We start from the raw sequence: 24,211 nt of genomic DNA, 5'->3' as shown, positions 1-24,211 counted from the left end.
TTACTCAATAAATGTAGAAAGTATACTGGAAGTATAATTACCATCCTATCCAGCCCCGTTCATTGTCAACAAGAAGATTATTTGAGTGCTAAAGTGGGGTGGCATCACGATCATATATTCATTAAATGCTTGAAAACTGGGAAAACACATTGAAGACATGAATGACATAATCACTAATGCAGACCAAAGTCACACTAGGGTGTAACCCTTTCATGAAGAAACTCATTTTTCATAAGTTAGTGGCCTAGCTGGTTTAACTGCAGGCTTTTGACACCTCCGTGGTCATTTTATGATGAGTCATACAGCACTGAAGAGAAGGAGTCTGCTGACAAAGAGGCTGTTGGCATTGTGAGACATCGAAATGTTATTTGATGGACGTGAATGGTTGTTCTACAGCCGTCTGACGTTAGTATTTGTACTCTGAGACACACAACAGAGAAATCCAGGGCTCAGACTAAGAACCTGTTCTCGTCTGGATAATGAGACTATGAGATTATCATGTTGGTGTTACACAATTAAACTGAAACAAAAACACTTTTTTTCTACTGTGGAGGTCACAAACAGCACGTTACAATACACAGTGGAGAAAATGATTTCTGCTGGGTAAATCAGTGCAGGATGGACTGTTCTGGTAGCAAAATCCAGCTGCGCCACATGTTGATACGAAACAGGAAACCACCTGCGGTTTGATGCTTAGTTTTTTACTTTGATACCCTCCTGAGAACCAAGGAAGAAATGTATCTTTCAATTAAACTTTTTGGGGGATTTCCTGCCTTTTACAAGCTAAAACAACAACTCAAAATATAAAAGTATTTCTTTGCTTTAGGTTTTACAGCATGTCTGCTGTAGTGGACAACACACAGATTTTACCAGAAGAATAACAAACTAACAACAGCAACACTTCAAAATCAAAATATGACAGGAAAACAAGAATGTCAGTCCATTTTCTAATGAAACGTTAACCCTCTCGTTGTGTTGTGGATCAGATTGACCCATTTTAAAGTAAAAAAAAAAAAAAAAAAATCAACAAAAGAAATTGTAAGAATAATTTTTTCAGTATGAAACTTCTGCTTGCCTTAATAAATGTAACCAACATATAAAAGGTAAATGATTCATTCCACGTATTTGCCCCCTGAACAGAAGAAGTACTTTGTGTTAATTTAGAAACTCCATGAAAAAATAGAAAATAAATCTAAAATAAAATTTTCGAAAAATCAATGTCATGTAAAACTATTGTATTTTATATGTAGGTCTTTCCAATGTACATTTAAAAAGCTTTAACATGCATTTTTTTTATGAAAAACGAGTGAATGATCCTCATTGAACCATGATTTGTGAGAGGTAAAGAACACCACTGCACTAAATATTGATAGAAATGGTTAATAATGGAGTTAATAATGAGATATAAACAATGTTTATTGGGATTATTTTGTTTTTTGACACTTTTGGATAATTGAACATGACCCAGGAACATTTTTGCTGTTCCTGTGAAACGAATCTAACAGGAGGAGTTAAGAAACTAAAGTAAACTGAACATAAATTAAACTCTCAACAGTCAGGATGCCTCCATTTTGCCTCAGCATGAAAATAAAGTTCCTCTCATCCCACCCAGTCACGAGATATGATCGGAAATGCCGGGACGTCCTCTACAGAGCACATCAGGATTTAATAGGGTGGCTCAAAAGATATCCATCAAAAACAAACATCCACTACAGAGGACTTAAATGAATGCTTTGGTTCTCAGGAGGATATGCAAGTGCTGCAAGAGTAGAGTAAGACTCAGACAGGTTTTATTTTCAGTCTTGGACTCACATTTCAGAGCTGGTGTTCTCAGCACACTGCAGTTTGTGATTGAGATCAGAGGAGACGAGCAGAACCTGGCAGAGTGTCTGAATACAGTAGCAATAACAAATGAGAACTTTCTTCTCTCCTGTTCTAAACACAATCACAAGACAGACTTTTTTTAATTCCTGGAAACATGAATACACTTTGTAACCAGACACTACTCAAATATCCTCTATATTATGAATCGCCGCCCTACATTAGGCTGTTAATTAGTTGTAGCAGTATGATTTCTCAGCATCTTGTGACTTCTGAGAACTTCCGTAAAGTCAGGGTCCTCTGAGTACATTTCACATGTGGCCCATCAAGTTCCAAGAAAGACTCCCAATTAAATGTTTTTGACTTTATTGTTTCACATCAATCGTGTTTGTGTACTTTAAATAGTGGATCCTTTGTTTCCCTCAGAGGAAACCTTCAGAAACCAACCAGAGTCTGTTTTTATCTGGGTGTAACAGTACAAGTCCTAAAAGGCTGCTACACTACCTGGATGCACCTCTGGCTGAATGAGCACAAAGCTTCCTGTGGTCCTGTTCAGTTTCATCAGAAATTTCCTTTACATACATTAAATTTCAGTAATGTAATGTTTGCAATACATTCAGTAAACATTAGGACCAATGTTTATAAGTCAATTCTGACTTTTAAATCAATCACCAAGCCACCACAATGTGTTACCTTGGACTTTATGGACTAATGATGGACATTATTATTCGCTGTTTTCTGACATTTTATACACTGAGCAATTAGCTGATTATTAAAGAAAGTATTTGTTAGATGTGTTAATAGCAAAGATAATAGCAAAGATAATTGTTAATTCCAATTCTCCTGATGGGATAAAAGTTGCAGCCTTTCCCCAGGTTTTCTTTGTGTTGAACACTTGAAGGACATAAAAGTAAATTCATTTAATGAAATGCTCCTATAAAATAATGGGAGCTACATAAACTCACACTTTGTACGTCTTAAAATTAGATTTTGTAGTACATTCAGTACATTTGTAGGAGAACTCTAGAAGATCTATAAATGTACTGCTTGTCAGTGATGTGGAGTATTTTTTATTAACACTGAAGGTGTTACGGCAGGTTCAAAAGGCTCAGGAGCAGGAAATGAAACAACACCAGCGTAAACGTTTTAAAAATGCTTTTATTAACAACAAGAAACTCTATACAGGAACCGGAACTAGAATCTTAGACAAAGAAGAACTAAATTACTACTAGAACTGAAAAACAAAAACCATCTAGAGGTACGGAGGAATAACTACATCAACATGGAAACTGAAACTAAGGTTAACCCACGTATGGTAACACCAAGGTAGGGAAACAACTGAAAATACAAAACTAATCCAGCCTAGACTACCAGTAATTATGAGCTGAAACCGCAGACTAAAGCTATCCTATGCAGAGCATAAAATACATCAAGTTAAATGTGGAACGCTGATTATTTAATTTGACGTATTAACAATACAAAGAGTCTGGTGATACTAGGGCTTGGAGACTTAGCTGATGAGCTGAGAACAGTCCTTTTGGTTTGGCTTCATCCAGAACTCTCCCTCCTGGTGTTCGCCATGTGCTTGGTAAGTTGGTATCATTAGAACCCGGTCGTGGCAGATGTTTCCAGAGAAAGTCCTCTTTCCAGGTGTACGTTGATGGTCCCAGGTTAAGCTGGCGACAGGTGGAGATCCTCCGGAGAACAAGGGAGAATCCGTGGTAGGGTGGAAAACCAGCAGACGAAGGAACCCAGGCAACTCAGCAGGCAGGAATCAGCTTTCTAAACACAGAAAATAGAATTACTGGCAATTCTAGGCTGGTGGCAAAGACAGTTCTACTCCGAGCACTAACTGGAGATTAGACGACGATCCAGCTTTGAATGACTGGTGCCATCTGCTTTTATAGAGACGTTCAGAGACCAATCACTCAGCTCCACCTGCAGCTCGTCTGCTGATTACAATGTAGCACACCTGCTGCCAGCTTCACCATGAACACACACCTAGGAGAGAGAGAGAGCAGGAAGCACTACCACAGTCCACAACCTTAAGCTGTAGCTGTGACAGAAGGAGAAGATCCCGGTTCGTGTCCTCACTTTCCCAGGATCTTTCTGCATGGAGTTTTCTGGGTTCTCCAGCTTCCTCCCACAATCCAAAAACATGCAGGTTAATTGGTGATTCTAAATTGTCCATAGGTGTGAATGTGTGGTATTGTTTGCCTCTATGTGTAGCCCTGTGATAGACTGTTACCTGTTCAAGTGTCTCCTGCCTTCACCCTCTTCAGCTTTCTGTTAAAAATGGCTGCATTTTGGAATATATCTAAGTAGGTGTAGATTTCAGTGGGAGCACAGGCGACACATTTCTCACAATATTTACAACAGCAGCATTTGTCATCCCAATGAACATGAGCAGCAGTGATAATATTAAAAAAGATAAGCTGACTTAAAGGAGAACAAGTATTTGAAAGTGATACAGAATTCCTGAGAGCCTTGCTGCACTATATATCACACTCTTTTTTAAAATGTTACCTGCTGCTCAAATGTAGTGCTTTCTTTACATAAATAATTTACTCTTTACATAATAATTTGTTTGGGTGCTGAGGAGGAACCACCTGGAGGAGAGACTGCAGGTGTCCTTCTATCAGGCCACCATAGAGTCTGTGCTGATGTACTGTGTGACTGTCTGGTTTCAGCACAGACTGTAGAGAAAAACCATCGGCTACCCTCTGCCCCCCTGGAGAACATCACAACCTCCCACTGCATCAGCAGAGCAAATCAGATCTGGGCAGACAGCACCCACCCTGGCTAGCAACTGTTCAGTCTGCTGCCACCAGGGAAGAGACTCAGATCCTTAACCCTCGTGTCGTCCTGCGGGTCAAAAATGACCCGTTTTAAAGTTTGAAAATGTGGAAAAAAATATGTTTTCACAGTGAAACTTCTGATGTCCACATTTTCAACATTTTTGGGAAATGTTTGAACATTTTTTAGTGGAAAAAAAAAGAAATGTTAAAAATGTTTCTTAAGGACATTCACAAAAAAATGATTTAAGGGAAATTTTTTAGGAAATATTGGAATTTTCTTCCTGAAGGTTTTGCAAATTTTCCGAAATTTTGGGAATTTTTTTGCTGAATTTTTCGATTTTTTTAAGACAAGGAAACAATATTTGTTAGTGCCCGAAAATGAAGACAAAATGCAGGACCAACAGGCTGACAAACACTTTTTACCCGTGGTCCAGCAGACTCCTGAACTCAAAACAATAACACACAGTGTCATTTTTAATAATGCTGCTTATCTCCTGCCCATATTTATTCTATTTTACTGTTTTTTATTTGAACTAAGTATCTCATATCTTGCCTCTTTTGCATATGTTTAAATTCTTAATATTGTTCTGTTTTATATGTACATTTGATTTTATTATTTATTGTTGTTAATTTAGCCTGTTTCAGTGCACCGTCCGTGGCAACTATTTATATTTTCGTCATGCCCCAATGTATGATTACAATAAAGCTCTTCTATTCTATTCTATTCTATTCTATTCTATTCTATTCTATTCTATTCTATTCTATTCTATTCTATTCTATTCTATTCTATTCTACTCTTCTATTCTATTGTAAAGTTTGCTGTGTGATGTGTGACGGCTGTTTCAGAGCAGCAGGGGGCGGCAGTGCGTCGTTACGTCACATATCAGCTGCTGTTTTACACTTCAAAAAGAAGAAGAGGAGCACGTGACTCGCGCTAAGTGGAAGCAAGATGGCGGTGGTGGTGCGGAGCTTGCAGGACCAGCTCGAAAAGGCGAAGGAAAGCTTGAAAAACGTGGACGATAATATTCGTAAATTGACCGGACGGGATCCCAATGAGTCAAGGTGAGACTGCAGAATGCATATCCGGCTTTTGTCGCATTAATAGGAATAAACTAACTAGCTTGCTAACACTCACGCGGCGAGCGACGTGGTCACGGTTAGCATGAGGCGGCTAACAGGCTAGCCAGCAGGATAGCCAGCAGGACCAGCTCCGTGTTGTTTAGGGCTGGGGAGCTGAATCTGTTTACGTATGTCCGACATGCGGGTGTAATTGCACAAAGTTATATCTAATAAAAAGTCATGGATTTAAACTCAGTCTTAACCTTGGAGGGAAATAAAAAAGTTGTAGGTCAGTTCCATGTAGGCCCAGTGGTAGGCCTCACACTCCTCTGTTTATGGTGCAGCTTCTCCTAAAGTCACGATGCGGTTACCCAACAAGAAAAACCTAATGTTTCCCATGAATGTTTTGAGTGTTTGTTTTTTTGTGTTGATCTTATTTGTTGCTGTGTTTTCAGACCGGGTCAGGTCCGTCGGCTCGGCGGCCCCATGGCAGGCCTGGGAGGAGGTAGAGGCAGAGGAATCAACCTGCTCAGGTAAACAACAATCTTTTTGTTCAGTCAGCATGCTCATTACCCGTCGTCAGATGATGCAAAATCTATTGCAACGTGTAATCTGGACAGTGTTTTTTATTGTTTATTTTGGCCATGCAGGAACAGTAAAACACACCACACTAAACCTGTTCAAAAACAACTCAGAACTACTCAGAATTTAGTTTATTTAGTTAATTTCTCTCAGATTGTCTGGAATTCAGCGGTAAAAAGCAAGTTTTCTCTAAAATGTGGTGTTTGTGGTAATTCCCCGTGTATACATTTATGTATATTTATTGGTAAGTTAAATTAATAACTTTCCAAACAAAACATTTACACATGGCATCCCCGATGATATGATCTGTAAAAAGCAGATCATATGCCAAAATAAGATCATATGCAAAGCTGATGATGTGATCGCATGAGTTCAACTAAATCAGTGGTGAGAATTTTGATTCAGATTGAGAATTGATATTCTACCCGAAAACATCATCAATGATCTTTTGGCCCAACCTAGAGATGTCACAACTAGCACAAATTAGATTAGATTAGATTAGATTAAAATGGTTGAAGTATTGGAAGAATGTCTCAAATCTGTCCACAAGGGAAATAAATAAAACATGCTACATAATCAACAGGATGAATAACAGTCAGACTTGGTGTGCTGCATTTAAGACAACAGTGAATGGGATCACATCACAGTGCAAATAATTGTTAGTGGTTGTTTTAACCATGTAAGACCCCAAAAAATGAATGAATTTTTATATATATATATATATATATATATATATATATATATATATATATAAAAAAAATTACATATGTACCCAGATATAGAAAAAATGAGTAATATAATAACATAGAACTGTGTGTGTGTGTGTGTGTGTGTGTATATATATATATATATATATACACACACACACATACATACATACATATATTAGTGGTGGGACGCGATTAAAAAAATTATCTAATTAATTACAGGCTTTGTAATTAATTAATCGCAATTAATTGCAGTTTTGTCAAATAGCAATAAGTGAAGTTTTTCAATTCAAATAAAATTGTTGTTGACAGTTGAATCAATGAATAGACATATACATGTTTATAATTCTAAATTTATTTTAAAAAAGGAAAATGGGACATATAGAAAAAAGTGATTTTGATGACTTAAAGCCTGAATTTAGTTGTTTTTTCCACTGTATGGCACATAAAATCAGCATAAGTAGTTCAAGGAGCTTCAGAAAGTTGAAAATCCAGAGATTCATTCTGTTTTCATCTTTTCTGGGTCTGATAAATGGTGTAATTTTGTTGGTTCTTTTTATAGGAATATCAATTTTTATTTATGTAATTTTTTTTATAAACAAAAAGTTTATGACTAACTTATTAAGAGATATTTTTGTTGTTTAGGTTATTCCTCCTCCAAGGAGGCAGAGCCTCGACGGAGTAAAAACTTAAACCACAAAAATGTTTCATTTCTATTTATCTGCATTTTTCATCTGTCTGCTACATTCACAGATTACTGCAAATCTAAGTGCAATTATAGCGATTTTATTCAACATTTTAAGACTTTCTCTAAACTCAAGCACTGTCTAGAAAAGTGGTCTATTATGGGATGGCTACACTGTTAGCCGTTAGCATGACTCGTAGCTAACGTTAGCTCTGGTGCTAACAGCAACATGTTTTACATTGAGGTGATACCGTCGGCTTGAAGTGACACAGTGATCAGAAAACTCTTTGTTGTACAATTTGCACACAACCAGGCTTTTATCCAAGCTGCCATCGGGAAGATTTTTAAAAGGAAAATTTCTGCCCAACAAGCTCAATCTCATCTTCATTCACTGTTCACCAGTGCCTGACTTCACTCAGTACTTCCTGTGCTTCTTCTTCATGGCTACAAACAGACTTTAGGTTCATTACCGCCACCTACTGGGCTGGAGTGTTCATCAGAGTTACCAGTGTGCCAGAAATGAGGGAACTGAGGAGGGCGCAATTAATTGCGTTATTATTTTTAACGCGTTATTTTCGAGGTAATCAATTAATCGAAATTAACGCGTTAAAGTCCCAGCCCTAATATATATATATATATATATATATATATATATATATATATATATATATATATATATATATATATATATATATATATATATATATATATATATATATATCAGTTTTTTTTTGAGCTATATAGGAGTGTTTTATCACGTATAAGTTTAATGAGACACGGGTTCAGTCATAGCAAGTTGGTGCACTCTCTAATAGGCTTTAAGAATTTAAATATTAATAGAGCAGCAACTGGCTATTTGCAGTGTATAGATATTGCGCTTTAATGGCATGCATAGCAGAGATAGAAGTCATACACTGTGCATGTGTTATAAGTTAAGCTTCTCTGTTTTAGTAGCCGGTCTGGCTGCACTCGTATGTTAGTGCACACAAATTTTTGCTTTTGAAACTGTTTTCGCTCTCTGCATCTGCAAACAGAAAGTGTGGTGTAGGTGTTAGTACAGGCGGGAGCATTCCGCTCACGTTTTGACATGTTTTGTTTAAATCTGAAATGCTGCTTTTTTAGAAATATGTAGTGTTTCTGAATGTGGTCTGCAGTACGTTAAATCTCCGTGTGCTTCTCAGGCGTAGTCTCTCAGACATGGGAAGCGGCGGCCCTCCTGCCAAGCAGAGGGACATCGAAGGAGCCCTGCTGAGGTGAGATTCCGACTCTTATTGTGCATCAAATTTACATCAACTCACGCAACGTCATGGTGTTCTCCTCTGGGGTTTAAACATTTATAGAGCTAGGAGAAGCATTAAAAAGTTTCTAGATTGAAATTTTCAATACTGAAGTCAGTTCATTTTCAGAGTTTAAACTCAGTTTAAGTAAATATGCCTTTTGCAGGTGCTGATTGTTGAGATTGAAGCATTTATAACCAATAACCTGTAAAGTGCCTCAGACTAATGAGATCATAGTGGCACTTATCTTTTGTCATGTTTCTTCCTTCTGGATTTTTTTTGTACTTCTTATTGTGTGCAGATTACATCCCAAACTGTAATTGAATCATTTTGATTCTCAGCTCGCTGACAGATGTCAAAGCAGCAGTTACTATTTTTGCGTTTGTTCTGAAGAGTCAGTCTCTTACCTCTCTGTGTGTTTGTAGGCTGGCGGGGGACCAGAGGGCCAGGAGAGACACGCGCCACGACAGCGACGCCGAAGATGATGACGATGTCAAAAAGGTAGGAGGACCGTACGCTTGTAGTTTAGTTTATGTGTGGGACAGAAGTTTTATGGGGACAGCTTATACAAGAAGATTTGATAAGCTCAATGGACAAAGTCTGTTTGAAATATTTTACTCCCTATTTATTAATGTTAGGTTAAGAAATGAAAGAATATTAAGAAATTAAGTCTCTCCTGGGTAATGTGTTTTGAAAGCAAACATTCATCATGTGGCTGAGACAGACTGACAGGGAGCTCAGTTATTATTAAAGCTGGCAACAATAGATCATCTGTCACAGCTAGAGTATGTTTAGGGGCAGTTTTCAGTTAAAAACAAAGAGTCTTAAATAATTTTTCCTCGTCTTCTCCTTCCATCAGCCGGCGTTGCAGTCGTCTGTAGTAGCTACCTCCAAAGAGAGAACACGCCGAGATCTTATTCAGGATCAAACCATGGATGAGAAGGGCAAACAGAGGTCTGTCAACACATGGCTTTAACTGGACATACAGATTTACATTCAGTAAATGTTGTGATCCATTTGTAAATGGAGGAAGGCAACTGATCCTTTCCCTGAAATGTTCAGGCGAAGCTGAGAATTGAAAGTGCATGATGGTGGGTGTGTGTTGTCTTGGTCAGGAATCGGCGCATGTTTGGCCTGCTGATGGGGACACTGCAGAAATTCAAGCAAGAATCCAACGTCTCTTCAGAGAAGGTGAGGAAATAAGTCCATTTATGACTGAACTGTAGAGCTGAAGACATGACTGCATCAAATCATAGGTTTGTAGTTCTCATGTCATTGAGACTAAAGTTTTGCAACTCTGGCATTACGAATTTGTGGGGCTTTTTTTTCCTTTCGGATTTGTTGACAGGATAGTAAAGAGAGGCAGACAGGAAGAAGAATGGAGGAAGGACCTGCAGCAAAGGGCTGTGGGCTGGACTTGAACCCCTGTCTATGGGCTGTCCAACTCAAGCTGTTGAGCTACTGGGCTGCCCAATTTGTGCTTGTTCTTTAGAAATGAAAAGTAATTGATTTCATCAGTGTCTCAGGAGATTGACTGTTATAAAACTGCTTAAAGGCTGGGTTATGCTTTCCACACGAACATGGAGATGCTTGGGAATCCGCTCAAGAGAACGCGCGACTTTATACTCCATGTGGCATCTGCTCCCAAACTGCAGGGGGCAGTGTATCGCAAACACACGTCTACCACAGTACTAAACTAGAGTAGAAGAAGTTTGCCATTGTTTACACCACTTACAACATGGCATTTTACTGAAGTTGCATTTCAGCTGTTAGTTTTAATTTCACGCCATGAATTGTTCATTGCCTGGTTACCACGGTGATCTCTGTGTGATGAATCGTATCAAAGCCTGGATTTATGAACTTCTGCTACCAGGAGCTCCTGTTCTCCTGCCAGTTTTCCACATGTCTCTGTCCGTGTTAGAAAAATTTGGAGGTACACAACGTGGAAATTTTCTTCTTGTAAGGAGGCATGGCTGCTAAAAGTACGTTATTTGGCCACACCGAGCCGCACGGACCTCACGGATGTGTCAACATAAAACAAGCTCAAGTCTGTTTTTTTTTAAGTATTTGGGCATTTTTGTCTTTATTTGACAGGATAGAGAGACAGGAAACATGGGTAGAAGAGTGGGGGAATGACATGCAGTAAATAGCCATGAGCTGGACTCGAACTCATGACGCTGCGTCGGGGACTATAGCCCCTGTTGATGGGTGGGTCACCCAGCCAGCTGAGCTATCTGGGCACCCAACTTGAGTCTGTTTTTGACAATCATCTGTTATCGTCCCACAGCAAAAGCGGCGTTCAGAGATTGAGCAGAAACTCGAGGTTCAGGCTGAGGCTGAGAGAAAGAAGGTGGAGAATGAAAAACGAGAGCTGTTTGAAGAGAGGAGAGCCAAGCAGACAGAGCTGAGACTACTGGAACAGAAAGTGGAATTAGCTCAACTGGTAAGAAAATATTACTTAACACATTTTTGAAAGTAAGATCAATGAGAATGAATAATTAGTTGTCTTAATTTTTTCCGGTTGTTAGTATGCACCTGTGTTCCATTCAGGGTTGTTCTTTCTCTTTCCTTGTTGAACAGCAAGAGGAGTGGACCAGCCACAATAATCGCCTGGTGAAATACATTCGCACAAAGACGAAACCTCACATCTTCTACCTGCCTGGGAAAATGTGCTCCGCAACACAGAAACTCCTCGATGACTCCACCAAGAAACTAAATGGTCAGTAGGGTTCAGCTAGGAGCAGGTTTGAGATGTATCTCTGTTGATGACTCTGTAACCTGTAAATCTTCGGCTTTTCTCCCCCACAGCTGTGTTTGAAGAGAGGCGTGAGGCTTTTGCTGAACACCTCAGCAAGATGGAGTCGCGCCCCCGGCGACAGCCAAACCGCGACCAGGACGGAAACACAGCGGCAACGGGGACGGACCGCCCGGTGGAGGGTAAGCCAGCAGGTCAGGTAGTCAAGGTGACAGGTAATAAGGGTACTATAGAAATGGAGGAAGATGAAGAGGAGGATGAGGAGGAGGAAGAGGAGAGGGAAAAAGAGGGGGATAGAAAGGTGACAGAGAGGGATGAAGGAGAGCAGAGGGAGGGAGGGGAGAAAGAAGTGTTGAAAAAGGTAGAGGAGGAGGAGGAGGAAGGGATGGAGCTGAGTGAGGAGGGGAGTGAGAAGAAGGAAGGAGAGGAGCTGAAGGAGAAGGAAGACAAGGAGGCCAGTCCAGGTTCAGAGGAGATGGAGGTGGAGCAGGGGGCAGAGAAGGAGGATAGAGGTAAGGAGAAAGAGGTAGAAACAGACAGTAAGCAGGGGCCCACAGACCTCCAGAATGAAAAGACTGAAGACATCCAGTCCTCTGAACCAACCGTAAGCAGTCAGGAAGCACCAAACACCAGTCATCAGCCCCAGCCCAGCTGCCCTGCAGGGGAACCAGCAGGACAGCCCCCTGTGACCCAGGAGTCCTCTCCAGTCCCAGAGCCCCAGACAGTCTGTGCTGTGCCTGAGCAGGATATTGCCATCTCTGGGTTTAAGGCTCAGGACTCTACAGTCGAGAGCCAGATAGTGGAAGAAAAATCAGGGGAAGAAGCCCTGGAAAAACTGCCTGATTCCCAGGAGGCTCCTGTCATTGCCCCTGCTAAAGAGGATGAGAATGGCAGGAGGGGGAGGAAGAAGGAAAAGGAATCGAGGAAAGGTCGCAGTCGCAGCAACAGCTCTTCGTCTTCCTCCTCCGGCTCCTCCTCCAGTGGAAGTTCTTCTTCTTCCTCCGGATCCAGCCGCTCCTCGTCATCGTCTTCATCCTCCTCATCCTCGTCGTCCAACAGCAGCAGCCGAAGTCGCAGCCGAGAGAGTGGCAAGCGCAAGAGGAGGCCGTCGGATAAAGGCAGGGACAGGAAGAAAGGAGAAGAGAGGAGTCACCACAAGAGAGGAGGGAGCGCTGGAGGAGGGAGGGACTCCAAGGGATCGAAGGAGAGGAGGAAGAGGAGGAGTGAGGAAGGGAGGGGCAGGTCTTCCCGGAGTGATAGGGAGCATAAAGATAGAGATAGGAAGGACAAGAGACGCTAATCAGGTTCTGTCACAGCTTCTATGAAAACACTGGGGGAAGATGAACCTCCTACTCATTACTTTATGACACGAGAGTTTTTAAAACTAGTATTTCTTCTTAAAACACCCAAGGTTTCACCTAGGCCCGCTGGAAATTTTAACATTGAAGGACTTTTCAGTGTCATTTATGTGGCAGTGTCGAAATGAAATGGATGACTGGTTCTGGCTTTCCTCTTTTTCCTTTTGCTTGGTAAACAAGTAGGCCTGTTGGTCACAGGGGGACATCTTAACAGGAGAAATCCCTGACACCGTCACTAATCAACAGATCAGATAGGAGAGATGTCATTCTAGTCTCATTATTTCAGATTTGGATCTTAAAAAGATACTTGTAACGCTATGAAGAAGAAGTGGTATTGAATGTTTTTCTAGTTTTCATCCTAATCATATTGCCATAGACCAGGGTAATGATGGTTACGGTAGCTGTTGTGACGACGCTGTTAATCCCTCTTTATTTCACTGTTTGATCCATGTAAATTGTGATTTGCTCAAATATTTGCTTTTGAAACTGTATTTCTTTTTTTTTGTACCGACTGAATCTGCTTCAAATAAAGGTGGGGTAATAGTAGCAACGTCCATGGTGTGGTGTTTATCTAGTGGTGTCTGTCTAGTGGAAACTAGACAGTGTTCTGCTTTGCTTTTAAAGTCACATGCAGTCAATTCAGTTGAGTAGTCTGTTTAAATCAAATGTATGTTTACAGCATAGAAAGACGAAATACACTAAAAATGTTTCATAGTGTCTCATTCTCAAAACTTGTTTTGAAATTAGGACAGTTAGACCTATTACTCATCATTCTGCAAAATCATAAACTGATAGTTATTGCAATAAACATTTCTGCAGTTTTTAGCATGAAGCTTTGCCTCGTTTGAGCAGTTGGAAACCAATAGAAGCAAAAATGACCACCACAGTCACTAGAAGTCGTCCTCTGGCCTTATGGGTGATCTGTGCTGTAGTGAAGATACTGACTGTAGACCTCGAGTCATTTTTGATATCGGAAACTACAGTATATTTGAGAATCTTCGAAAGACTTAAAGACCATGTCCACACAAGCAGTGATCTTTTAACTCTGGTAGCATTATGCTGCGTATTTTGGTGCCAGAGGAAATGGTGCTTTACACAAATGTAATAAGAAGGATCACCTCCACGTTCTTCAGGACAACTAAAAGGTTGGATCTTAGATACAATTGGGTGTTCCAACAACACAATGACCTCAAACACACATGGTTGATTGACTGTAGAGCTGGAGTCATCATTTTTGACATTGGCAACTACAGTATATTTGAGGTTCTTTTAAAGCAGGGGTGTCAAACATGCGGCCTGCAGGCCAAAACCGGCCCTCAAAGTGTAAAAATTACAGAGAAGACAACTGCAAATTGTGAATTTGTAAAACCGCAAATCTAAAATAATTTTTTTGTTTTGATCATAAAGTAAAATACTATATTGCTCATTGTTCTTGTCATTTTTATGTCGTTTTTGTTGTCTTTTCTCATGTTTTTGTCGTTTTGTGTTGCCTTTTTGTCTCGCGTAGTTTGTCTATTTTTTGTTATTTTGTTTCTCACTTTTGTCATTTTGTCTCGTTTTTGGAATATTGTGTCATGTTTTTGTTGTTTTTTGACTTGTCATTTTGATCATACAGTAAAATACTACATTGTTCAGTTCCACGTGACAAAACATTTTGTTCCTTTTGTTCCTCTGATCTGGAAGTTGTAATGTGTAAACGGTAAACTTAAGGATAATATGGTTGAAATTTTACTTAATTTTCTTCAGAAATTTCAGGTTGTTCATAATGTTTTGTAAAAAAAAAACAAGTCCTTTAATGTGAACATTTTCAGAATGTACTTTTTTGCACTAAAACAAAGGAAAAATTAGGAATTGTAGTTACTTGTAGGTTATTTTGCTGTGATTTTACTTTTCCAGCCCACCTGAGATCAAATTGGGCTGAATGTGGAACCTGAACAAGGATGAATTTGACACCCCTGGTCTAAAGACTCAAAGACCACGTCCACCCAAGCAGTGATCCTATAAATCATGAACAGTTTAATAAACACATCTTGCATCTGAACCTCACAAGTGAATTCACAAAGAAAAAGTTTAACTTGTCCTGTATAAAAATAACAGTGATCCTGCTGCGTCGGCACAGGTCAGTTTGGTAACCGCATTCATTACAAGTACAAAACTTGAGTTCACGATTCAGTCTCTTCCCATTTGTCCTCAACTTTCATCCCAACGTGAAGAAGCGCCGCTGCCCCATGTGGATGTGTGCGCTGCTAAGACATTGGAAAGATGTACTGACTCTAGTGACATGGTTCAGTTCCTCAGTGAGCTGATGGTATCATTGAACAATATTTAACAGTTCCTCTTCACTCTTGATGGTCTGCCAGATCATTCTGCTCAAAGTATCTGCAGGACAAACAAAAGTAAGTGAGCATAACTGCATGTGCTTTACATCTATACTGCAGTAAGAACATGTATACCATGGCAGTCTTGCGTTTTCAGTGACTCCTAAAACTACTTTTCTACGATGGAGTCATTGAAACATACGACGTTGTCGAAAAACAATCATGCATTTTGGTAAATTCATAGATTTATTTTAGGTCTTCTGGAAATCCGCTGGTCAACTTGAAGTTTTAGTTTTGATGATGTAGAAAGTTGTGTTGATCAAATTTTCTTTGTGGCCTCTTAGTCTTTTGAGAACATCATGAGGGACTACAGCTGCTGACTTCTCTGAGCCAATGGGGCGCATTAAATACACAAATAACAAGAATAACTAGAAATATGTTTGGAGGAGAGAAGGTGAGGTCTTTAACTCTGGTAGTATTCTGCTCTGGGTCTGTTTTGGTGTCAGAGGAACTGGTGCTCTACACAAATTAAATGCAATAATAAAGTAGGAGGATTACTTCTACATTCTTCAGGACAAATAATCAGCCAGAAGGTTGGATCTTAGATGGAGTTGGGTGCTCCAAGACAATGACCCCAAACACGTATCCAAAGTGGTAAAGAAATGGCTAAATAAGGCTAGAATTAAAGTTTTTCCCCTGACTTCCCCAAAGTCCTCACTTAAACACTATTGATAACCTGAGGACTGTGCTGAGGAAACCAGTCTGTGCCAGAAAGCTGACAAATTTAGTTAAACTGGCCAAAAGACATTGAACCAAATACTGGCATTGTGTGTATAATTTTGACCGACAGATTATTATTATTCCAGAAGACCTACAATATATCCATGACTGTTTTTGTGACAAGGCTGTATGTGTTTTAATGATTCCATCATACAAAATGAAGAGTGATAGGAGGCACTGGAAACTCAAGACTGCCGAAATACACATTGACTTCTATAAGTGTATATGGGTATAATCAGCCTAAAGAAATTAGACAGTTTCACCTGGCAACAAGACAGATGAGCAGGTTGAGGGCCGGCAGCTTCTCATCCTCCTGACTGTCCTGTGAAGTAATTTAAGCAGAACAGTTTATTTACAATACAGTATTTTATTTATACAGACACAAGTGCAGTGATCTGTGGGTTATGAACAACAAATTTACCGTCATCCAATTTTCTTTCTATGCTCATACCATGTTCCACGTTAAAGCTACACTGAGTGCAGGGAAGCAGGACCTACCAGTGTGCTGCGGAGCTGGGCACATCTTCTGGCCAGCTGTCTGATGGAGGAGTGAGCTTCAGGCAGCAGAGGCTTCTCTAAGCAGGCCAACAGGGCATACAACCAGCGACCCTTTGACAAGAAATCAAGCAAATAACTATGAAAACACGTAGTGTCACAAATATTCAATTACAGCATAATTACAGTGAGGGAATTTGAGTTTTGAGGATGTGGAGAAGGCTAACGACCATGACTCCCGAGGTGTTCTGTAGGGGGTTCTGTGGGAGTATGGGGTACCAGGCTCATTGATACGAGCCATTCGGTCCCTGAACAACCAAAGAACTGTGTCCACATACTCGGCACAAAGTCAGACACGTTTCCTGTTGGTGTTGGGCTCCGCCAAGGCTGCCCTTTGTCTCCGATCCTGTTTGTGGTGTTCATGGACACGATCTCAAGGTGATGCCGGGGTGAGGAGGGTGTCTGGTTTGGAGGCCTCAGGATGGCATCTCTGCTGCAGATGATGTGGTTCTGTTAGCTTCATCAGACCTTTAGCAGCACTGGAGCGGTTTGCAGCCGAGTGTGAAGCGGCGGGGATGAGGATCAGCACCTCCAAGTACGAGGCCATGGTTCTCTGTTGGAAATCGTTGGACTGCTGCCTCTGGGTTGGGGGGGAGTTGCTTCCCCAAGTGAAGGAGTTCAAGCATCTCAGGATCTTGTTCATGAGTGATGGGAAAATGGAGCGAGAGATGGACAAGTGGAGTGGTGCGGTGTCAGCAGTAATGTGGGCGTTGTACCGAACCGAAGCTCTCAATTTACCATCCATCTACGTTCCAACCCTCACCTATGGTCATGAGCTCTGGTAGTGACCAAAAAAATGAGATCGTGGATACAAGCAGCTGAAATGAGCTGCTTCCGTAGGGTGGCTGGGCTCAGCCTTAGAGATAGAGTGAGAAGCTCAGACATCTGGAGGTAGCTTGGAGTAGAGCTGCTGCTCCTTCACCTCTAAAGGAGCCAGTTGAGGTGGTTTGGACATCTGATTCAGATGCCTCCAGAGAGACTTCCTTTGGAGGTTTTCTGAACACGTCCACCTGGGAGGAGACCCCGGGGCAGACTCAGAACCTGCTGGAGGAATTATATATCTCATCTGGCCTGGGAATGCCTCAGGATCCCCCAAGAAGAACTGGAAAGTGTTGCTGGGGGGAAGGGCATCTGGAATGACCTGCTTCATCTGCTGCCTCTGTGACCCGACCCCAGATAGGCGTAAGGGATGGATGGATGAATTTGCACATTTTCTATTTCAAATATTGTAAGTGAAAAAAAGCAATGACAGGACAAACGTGGTTCTTATCTAATGCTGGTTCAGTACAACACCCTCTTTGTCTTCAATTACATACTTAAAGCTAAAAAATATGCTCATTTTCTGTCAAGTTCTGCAAATATTATAAATAATAATCAATGTGATTGTAACATTAGACTCCTGTACAGTCTGCAGTCAGCTGAAAAATGTTGAGTACCAAACTCACCAACTGTGGAACAAATTCTCTTTCCTCAAACCAGCTGATAAGGATTTCCAACACCATCAGTACTGTGGACTGCAGACACAGAGAGGAGGGAGCCAACAAACACACCAATCAGGCTGCTGGACTGGTTCAGAGTGAGATAAATGTCTAAATGTGGCAGTCTGTTTACCTGGTTTAGTCTGCTAACAATGCTAAGGAAGGGAGGGAACCCCACCTAAACACAAACAAATGCACTGATGAATATACCAGAAAAATCCCATGTTCCAAAACACATCACAGAAAAAAGTAAAATGCTCAATATATTTAGTGCATACTGAACTATACAAAAAAAAACTAGTGCTGTCAGTTTTATTTTTAGAATTTTTGTGAGACCAGTGATAAGATATGGTTTGATCATTTCTTTTCATTAAAACTTGAATTTTTTTTACATTTGCCAAAAATATTCAAATTTGCGAGCTCTTATTCTATTCTATTATATCCTATTTATTTAGGAAGAATTGAAAAAACTAATTGCTGTCTTCATACAACCTTGCTATAGTCAACTGCTGGCTCTGCATCTGCATCTGTGTGGCCGGATGAAGAACCCAGATAGACCTTCTCTCCTAAACAAAACCTCTTCCAGCCCTCTTCGTCTGTTAGCTTTGGCTGTGAACAAAAAAGATACATTCATAACAAATTCAAAATCTGTTTGCTTTTGTAAAGCTCAAGAAAACTGCAACAAGATTTCCAGAGGTTGTGTTCCTGATCAAACTAAAGCTGAAACACCTCATGATGCTATTAAATGTACACAGAAGAGTATTTATTACTCCGTCAAGGAACGCGGTGGGGTTACGTGACGATTGTTGCACATTTGTTTGTCTGTCTGTTCGCAGCATTACTCAAAAACAGACTAACGGATTTGGATGAAATTTTCTGGAAAGGTCAGAAATGACACAAGGACGAAGTGATTAGATTTTGTCAGTGATGCAGCTTGTAGTCTGGATCCAGTCTGGATTGGTTAAAGATTTCTGTATCATTGCGAGATAGCGGCACGGCATCACTGTAACCATGACAACAAGTGAACACTACGTCAGCTGCCTGCTGATGATCACATGATTGTGATCCTACTACAAATCCACTGCTGAGGACTTATCAGGACACAACTGATTAAATTGTGGGGGTGTTTCTGAGTTCCATCAATTCCTGCCTCCCGCTACATATTTAGGTGATGCGACTTGGTATCCGTACATAACGTACACATGCATAACACGCGCCTGTGCTTAGGCAAGGTCATTTTGTTTGTGGGTACATCTATATTAAATGGCTACATTCCATGTTTCTGTGATTTCTGATCATCAATAACTAATAAATAGTGCTGTCAAATGATTACAATTTGGAATCAGATTAATCACAGGGTTGCTGTGGAGTAATTTTGATTAATCACGATTAAATATCATTCACTTTTAATCGATATTGTGTTTCATTTTGCATGAACAAACAGACTCAAGAAAGAAGGGAATATATCTATTTATAGCATTCACATTTCCCACCGAGACGGCCAATGAGCTCTTTAGCATCTTCAATTTTGAGTAGGTTGGTTCAGCCACGACTGGATCAACTGCCCATTTGCATGTGCAGCAGCATGCATGACGGTAAGTCCACCTGGACAAACTGCCCAAAATGCGTTGCCAGAGATGTTTGAGTGATTTTGAGTCATTCTACGCTGCAGATGAGTTAACTGCGTAAATTTTTTTAATCAGATTAATCATGACGATGGGTTAATCCACATTAAAGGGTTAATTTTGACAGCCCTACTAATAAACAAATGCTGCATCTGTAACAATGCCATATGGGGGAATGAGCAGCCTTGGCAGAGTACTGCACTCTCTGAGTGCTTTTCTTCTTTAATTATTAAATGAAGTTTGTGACATCCCCTCACCATCAGCACATTGTCGTCTAGAGACTGGCTGCTCCAGTGTCTCCTGTTCTTTGTGATACTCTGAAAAAAAATATGCAAAAAACAGAAACATGATAATCAAAGTTCTGCAATGATCCTACCTCAAAGCAAACAAGCAATTCTTAACTTTTTGATTAGTTTTTCGATTAGTTGATATATATATATACGACTTTGGGCTGTAGTAACTTCTAAAATGGAAGTGGATTTTTTTTTTTTTTTTTTTACCTGTCTGACATCAGAGAAGTTACTGACTTGCTGCTGCTGCCAACTGAGGCTGGGGGAGAAACCAGCTGGAGCAGCATGGCACCCTGCAACCTGAAGTTCAGGAAATAAGATCATAACATTTTACAGAGATTCACATATCGATCCCAACATCATCAACGCACTAATGATAGACTAATAAAAAAGTGATTTAGTGATATTTGCTTACTTAAATCAGCTCATGTCGCTGTTTGGACCCACCTGAAGTCAGCGATCACATTCAGCTCAACAGTCCTCTGCTACTTCATATTTATTTACTTTAAATATTTACCAGATATCACTATGAAACCTCCCCAGCTGATTACTTACAATGGAACAGTTATTTATTGCATTACCATTTTTTATTTGTATTTTGTTGAAATATGCAAATTAGGTATTATCGTTCTAGATATTTGTTACTTCGCATAAATTTCTAAATGCTCCAAATTCTTGTTTCATTTATGTGACATATTAGAAATCCAATGTTTTTACAGAGCGGATTTTGAAGAGCTCTACTTTTCACTCAATAAATGAGCCAAGAAAAAAAAATCTATTGCCGGCATGTTTTTAGGAATAAAATGTTCTATAAATGAAGCTATGAACAATATATCAATGAATCTCTACAATAATGTCCAAAATATGGACGGTAGTAAAACCAGGATGTGTGCTGTATGGAACTGCCACTGAAGTGGAGATTTCTGCCTCAGGATAGGAGGAAAAACTCATTTTGAGAACGTCTCCTTTAAAGCTATACTCAAAAATCTCACTCTATTTAACTGGAGACAGACAGTGAGGGTAAAAATGTAACAAATAGATATTATCATGAAAATTCCTCAACTAATAACTCACTTGACATTTGAAAATTGTATTACAGGTTTTCAGAAATGTTATATAATTATGATTATTTCATGAAATATGTACAGATTTACATAAAGCTTCCATAGAAAATATGGTAAAAAAAAAAAATAAACACACAAACGTGTATTTTGGAGGTTTTCTTTCCACTAGTTTCAAAGAAGATGTTTTGGAAGCAGGACATCCCAAAATCTCAAAACTTACCAGAAAAAAAAACTGAAAAAAACGTTTTTGCCCACACAATGTTCTACTTTTATTTTTATTGACATGTAGCATCAAACAGCTTCACACCCATAGACAGAACTTTATAATAAAATTCTTTATATTTACTCACAGATATGTTGACTGTTTGTTTCTTCTTCAGTTTCTTCGGGTCGATCTGAGCGACCACCACCTCTGGACACAGTGACGCCTCCAACCTGAAGAAAAGGAAACACAGGATTCAGTCAGTCTACCTGGCTCAACTAGAACAGCATTCTCAGCAAAACAATACAGAAGGTAAAGGTCAGTAGTCATTTACTGTACTTGAAAACAAAGTACATGTGAGAAAAAAAATACTGAAAACATAAAAATAACATCTCGCTAGTTGTACAGAAACACTCTTCTGTTCTACTATATGTATCAGTGTGTATCACAGCAGACCTACAAAGAGCAGAGGCCTCGTCAGACCTGGACATCCAAGACCACAGCTAAATGTTTTATGAACAGCTCCAGATCTCTCTCCTTCTCTCAGATGATATGAGATGACATCAGTGATCAAAAATGCAGTGAGTATGTGTTTTGGGTCATCTTTGTGTCATTCAAGCAGCAGATCTCCTTCAGTGTACTTCACACAAACATTTTGTGGAAACAGCAATTACAGGGCTTGTCATCATTAACTAATTCACTAAGGCGAGACTAGAATGGTCTGGATATAAGATAAGGATATAGATTATGAGATGCAGACAAGATTAGGGAAGGTGGAGAAAAAGTTGTCTCTTTTTACAGAAACTGTCATGAGGCAGAATTTGTCAGCATATTTGGTCTGATTATTGTTAGTTATCTATTGCAGGTATAATGTTTTATGACTTCTTGAGTGAACTTTTTTCCACACCAGCACCAGCATCTCTTCTCCTGGACTGTTTAAAGGGCTGGTCACCCAGATTAGTATTAAATAAACCAAGTTAAATGAATAAATTCAAAAAATTTAAATGAGTGTTAATAAGCTATGAAATACACCAACCTATCTCTATCTAGTTGTTACAACTGGCAGCATTGGTCTCACTCAGTGGTTCTCAAATGTTCTGGGCAGAACATTTATTTAAAAAGAAAACGTGTATTTCCAAGGCAAACCTGTACATATGATTATAGCTGTGAATCATTATGAATAGGACTAATTCCAAGGCACAGTGTTAGAGAACCACAGGTCTAGCTATCCTGTACTCACAGTAACATTATAGTAGAGCATGGGGCGAGCATAGGATGAAAGTGAGAATACCTTACTTTGCCTTTAACCCAATGTTTCATATCTTATATTCATTTTACTCTAAAATAACTTGAAAATGGTGAAATTATCAGGATAAAATCTAAATATATCTGGGCTAAACTACTCACTCATAGTTTCAATATCCTAAGAACAATTCTGACATAAAGTTACACTATTTCTCCACTGCCCAAACACAAAAACATGGGTGTTCCAGTGATGTGTCAAGCAGAAAAGACGCGGCTCTAAGAGCTGCTGCTTCGTAGTGAATCAGAAGAGCCGACTCCCAACTTTTTTGATGGAGTATGGAGTTTAAAAAACGCTGTCCTCGCAGAAACGACATTACTGGATCCTAGGTTTCAGAAGCTTGCCTTCAGTGACAACAGAGCTGTTGACGAGGCACTTTAGAGAATAAGTGCAGCAGCAGCAAAATGTGACCCAGCAGCCAGAAACCTCCACCATTAGAGGACCAAGTGGATGAGGAGCCGCAAACTTCTGCTGTGTGGAGGTTCTTTGATGAAAGAGCTACAGGAGATGCTGCAAGGAGAAATCCTACAGCTGATGCTGTAATGGAGGCAGATAACCCACTGAGCTGGAGGCAGGCAAAGGCCTCTGTGTTCCCCCACCTAGTGAAGGTGATGGAGGGGATGCTGTATTGTGGCAACTTCTGTTCCATCTGAGTGAATCTTCTCAAAAACAGGGCAGATACTCAACGAAAGAAGAAATCATGTCAGCCCATCCAAGCTCAGGAATCTGAGTTTGCTGAATGCCAACCTGCACTGAGAACATTTATACTGTTTGAAAACCGAGTTTGGTTCTGTTTCTGTGGGTTTATGCGCAGTGTTTTGTTCATTTTTTTGTGCAAAAAAAAAGGTTTATTAAAAATATTCAACAAAAGTAAGAATGCCTGCTTTTGTTCCAGAACGATTGCACAAAATGAGGCAATTATTAGGCTTCTCATAAAAACACTGAATGCAAAAGGAGTTTATCAAAACACAAATCATTCACATGTGCCAGGTTAGACTAAAATATAGGCTACAAATAATACTAAATTAGGAGCCGTTTGGGAGCTGAACTTCCCATCCCTAAGGTGTTGGTGGTGACCGTACTGGACTTGTCGGAGGTACTCCTGGGGGTTTCTGGGGGGTCCACTCAGGTCCAGGTCCTCGGTACCGGCTCCACACTCCACCGGCAGCAGCCTCGGCATCAACTCCTCCACGTCAGACTTCATTCTGTATCGACGGCAGACTAATTCAAACCACAAGGGCTTAAGGGTTGTCCGGTACGAGTAAAAAGTAAAATATCGACCTGCAGATGAAGTTTCATCAAATACTAGGAAGCCATCTTGTTTGAAAACGCGGACTGATGACGTAGTCTTTGTGCGCCGGAATCGTTGCCATAACAACGAACGCTGCACTGATCAGCTTTTAAAGAAAAGGGCGAAGTCCACAAAATGTCCACGTTTTAGCCGTGAAAACTGTTTTCTGTCACAGTGTTTATTTGTTTCACGGTGGAATTTAAACCTCGCCAACTGTAGGCTAATATTAATCTCTAAAATTAAAATAAAAACCTTTAACCTGT

At 40.0% G+C, this 24,211-nt stretch overlaps 2 protein-coding genes across 2 annotated transcripts; one reads left to right on the top strand and one right to left on the bottom strand.

The window, feature by feature from the left end:
- Nucleotides 1–5,519: 5,519 nt before the first annotated feature.
- On the top strand, nt 5,520–13,588 carry pnn (pinin, desmosome associated protein). The gene is made up of 9 exons (XM_023282908.3): nt 5,520–5,681; nt 6,134–6,211; nt 8,834–8,905; nt 9,355–9,430; nt 9,789–9,883; nt 10,045–10,120; nt 11,217–11,372; nt 11,510–11,648; nt 11,738–13,588. The coding sequence occupies exons 1-9, from the start codon at nt 5,569–5,571 to the stop codon at nt 12,982–12,984; spliced, it is 2,052 nt and encodes a 683-aa protein (XP_023138676.1). The 5' UTR covers nt 5,520–5,568; the 3' UTR covers nt 12,985–13,588.
- A 1,450-nt stretch (nt 13,589–15,038) lies between these two features.
- gemin2 (gem (nuclear organelle) associated protein 2) lies at nt 15,039–23,994 on the bottom strand. The gene is made up of 10 exons (XM_023282917.3): nt 23,740–23,994; nt 21,503–21,587; nt 20,299–20,388; nt 20,056–20,115; nt 18,666–18,782; nt 18,307–18,351; nt 18,141–18,209; nt 16,639–16,749; nt 16,404–16,462; nt 15,039–15,421 (listed from the first exon to the last, which is right to left on the bottom strand). The coding sequence occupies exons 1-10, from the start codon at nt 23,859–23,861 to the stop codon at nt 15,382–15,384; spliced, it is 798 nt and encodes a 265-aa protein (XP_023138685.1). The 5' UTR covers nt 23,862–23,994; the 3' UTR covers nt 15,039–15,381.
- Between the last annotated feature and the right edge of the window lie 217 nt (nt 23,995–24,211).

The sequence above is a fragment of the Amphiprion ocellaris genome, chromosome 20 (genome assembly GCF_022539595.1).
Source record: "Amphiprion ocellaris isolate individual 3 ecotype Okinawa chromosome 20, ASM2253959v1, whole genome shotgun sequence".
Lineage (NCBI taxonomy): Eukaryota > Metazoa > Chordata > Actinopteri > Pomacentridae > Amphiprion > Amphiprion ocellaris.
The sequence above is the reverse complement of the archived record's forward strand: the minus strand, read 5'-3'. Positions and strand labels throughout refer to the sequence as shown.

Coding starts and splice junctions, on each gene's coding strand:
- gemin2 (XM_023282917.3), bottom strand. CDS start 23,861: ATGAAGTCTGACGTGGAGGAGTTGATGCCGAGGCTGCTGCCGGTGGAG. Junction 21,588..23,739: donor GAGTACCTCCGACAAGTCCA/GTACGGTCACCA, acceptor CCTTTTCTTCAG/GTTGGAGGCGTCACTGTGTC. Junction 16,463..16,638: donor CCCAGCTCCGCAGCACACTG/GTAGGTCCTGCT, acceptor ATTACTTCACAG/GACAGTCAGGAGGATGAGAA.
- pnn (XM_023282908.3), top strand. CDS start 5,569: ATGGCGGTGGTGGTGCGGAGCTTGCAGGACCAGCTCGAAAAGGCGAAG. Junction 10,121..11,216: donor CCAACGTCTCTTCAGAGAAG/GTGAGGAAATAA, acceptor ATCGTCCCACAG/CAAAAGCGGCGTTCAGAGAT. Junction 11,373..11,509: donor AAGTGGAATTAGCTCAACTG/GTAAGAAAATAT, acceptor CTTGTTGAACAG/CAAGAGGAGTGGACCAGCCA.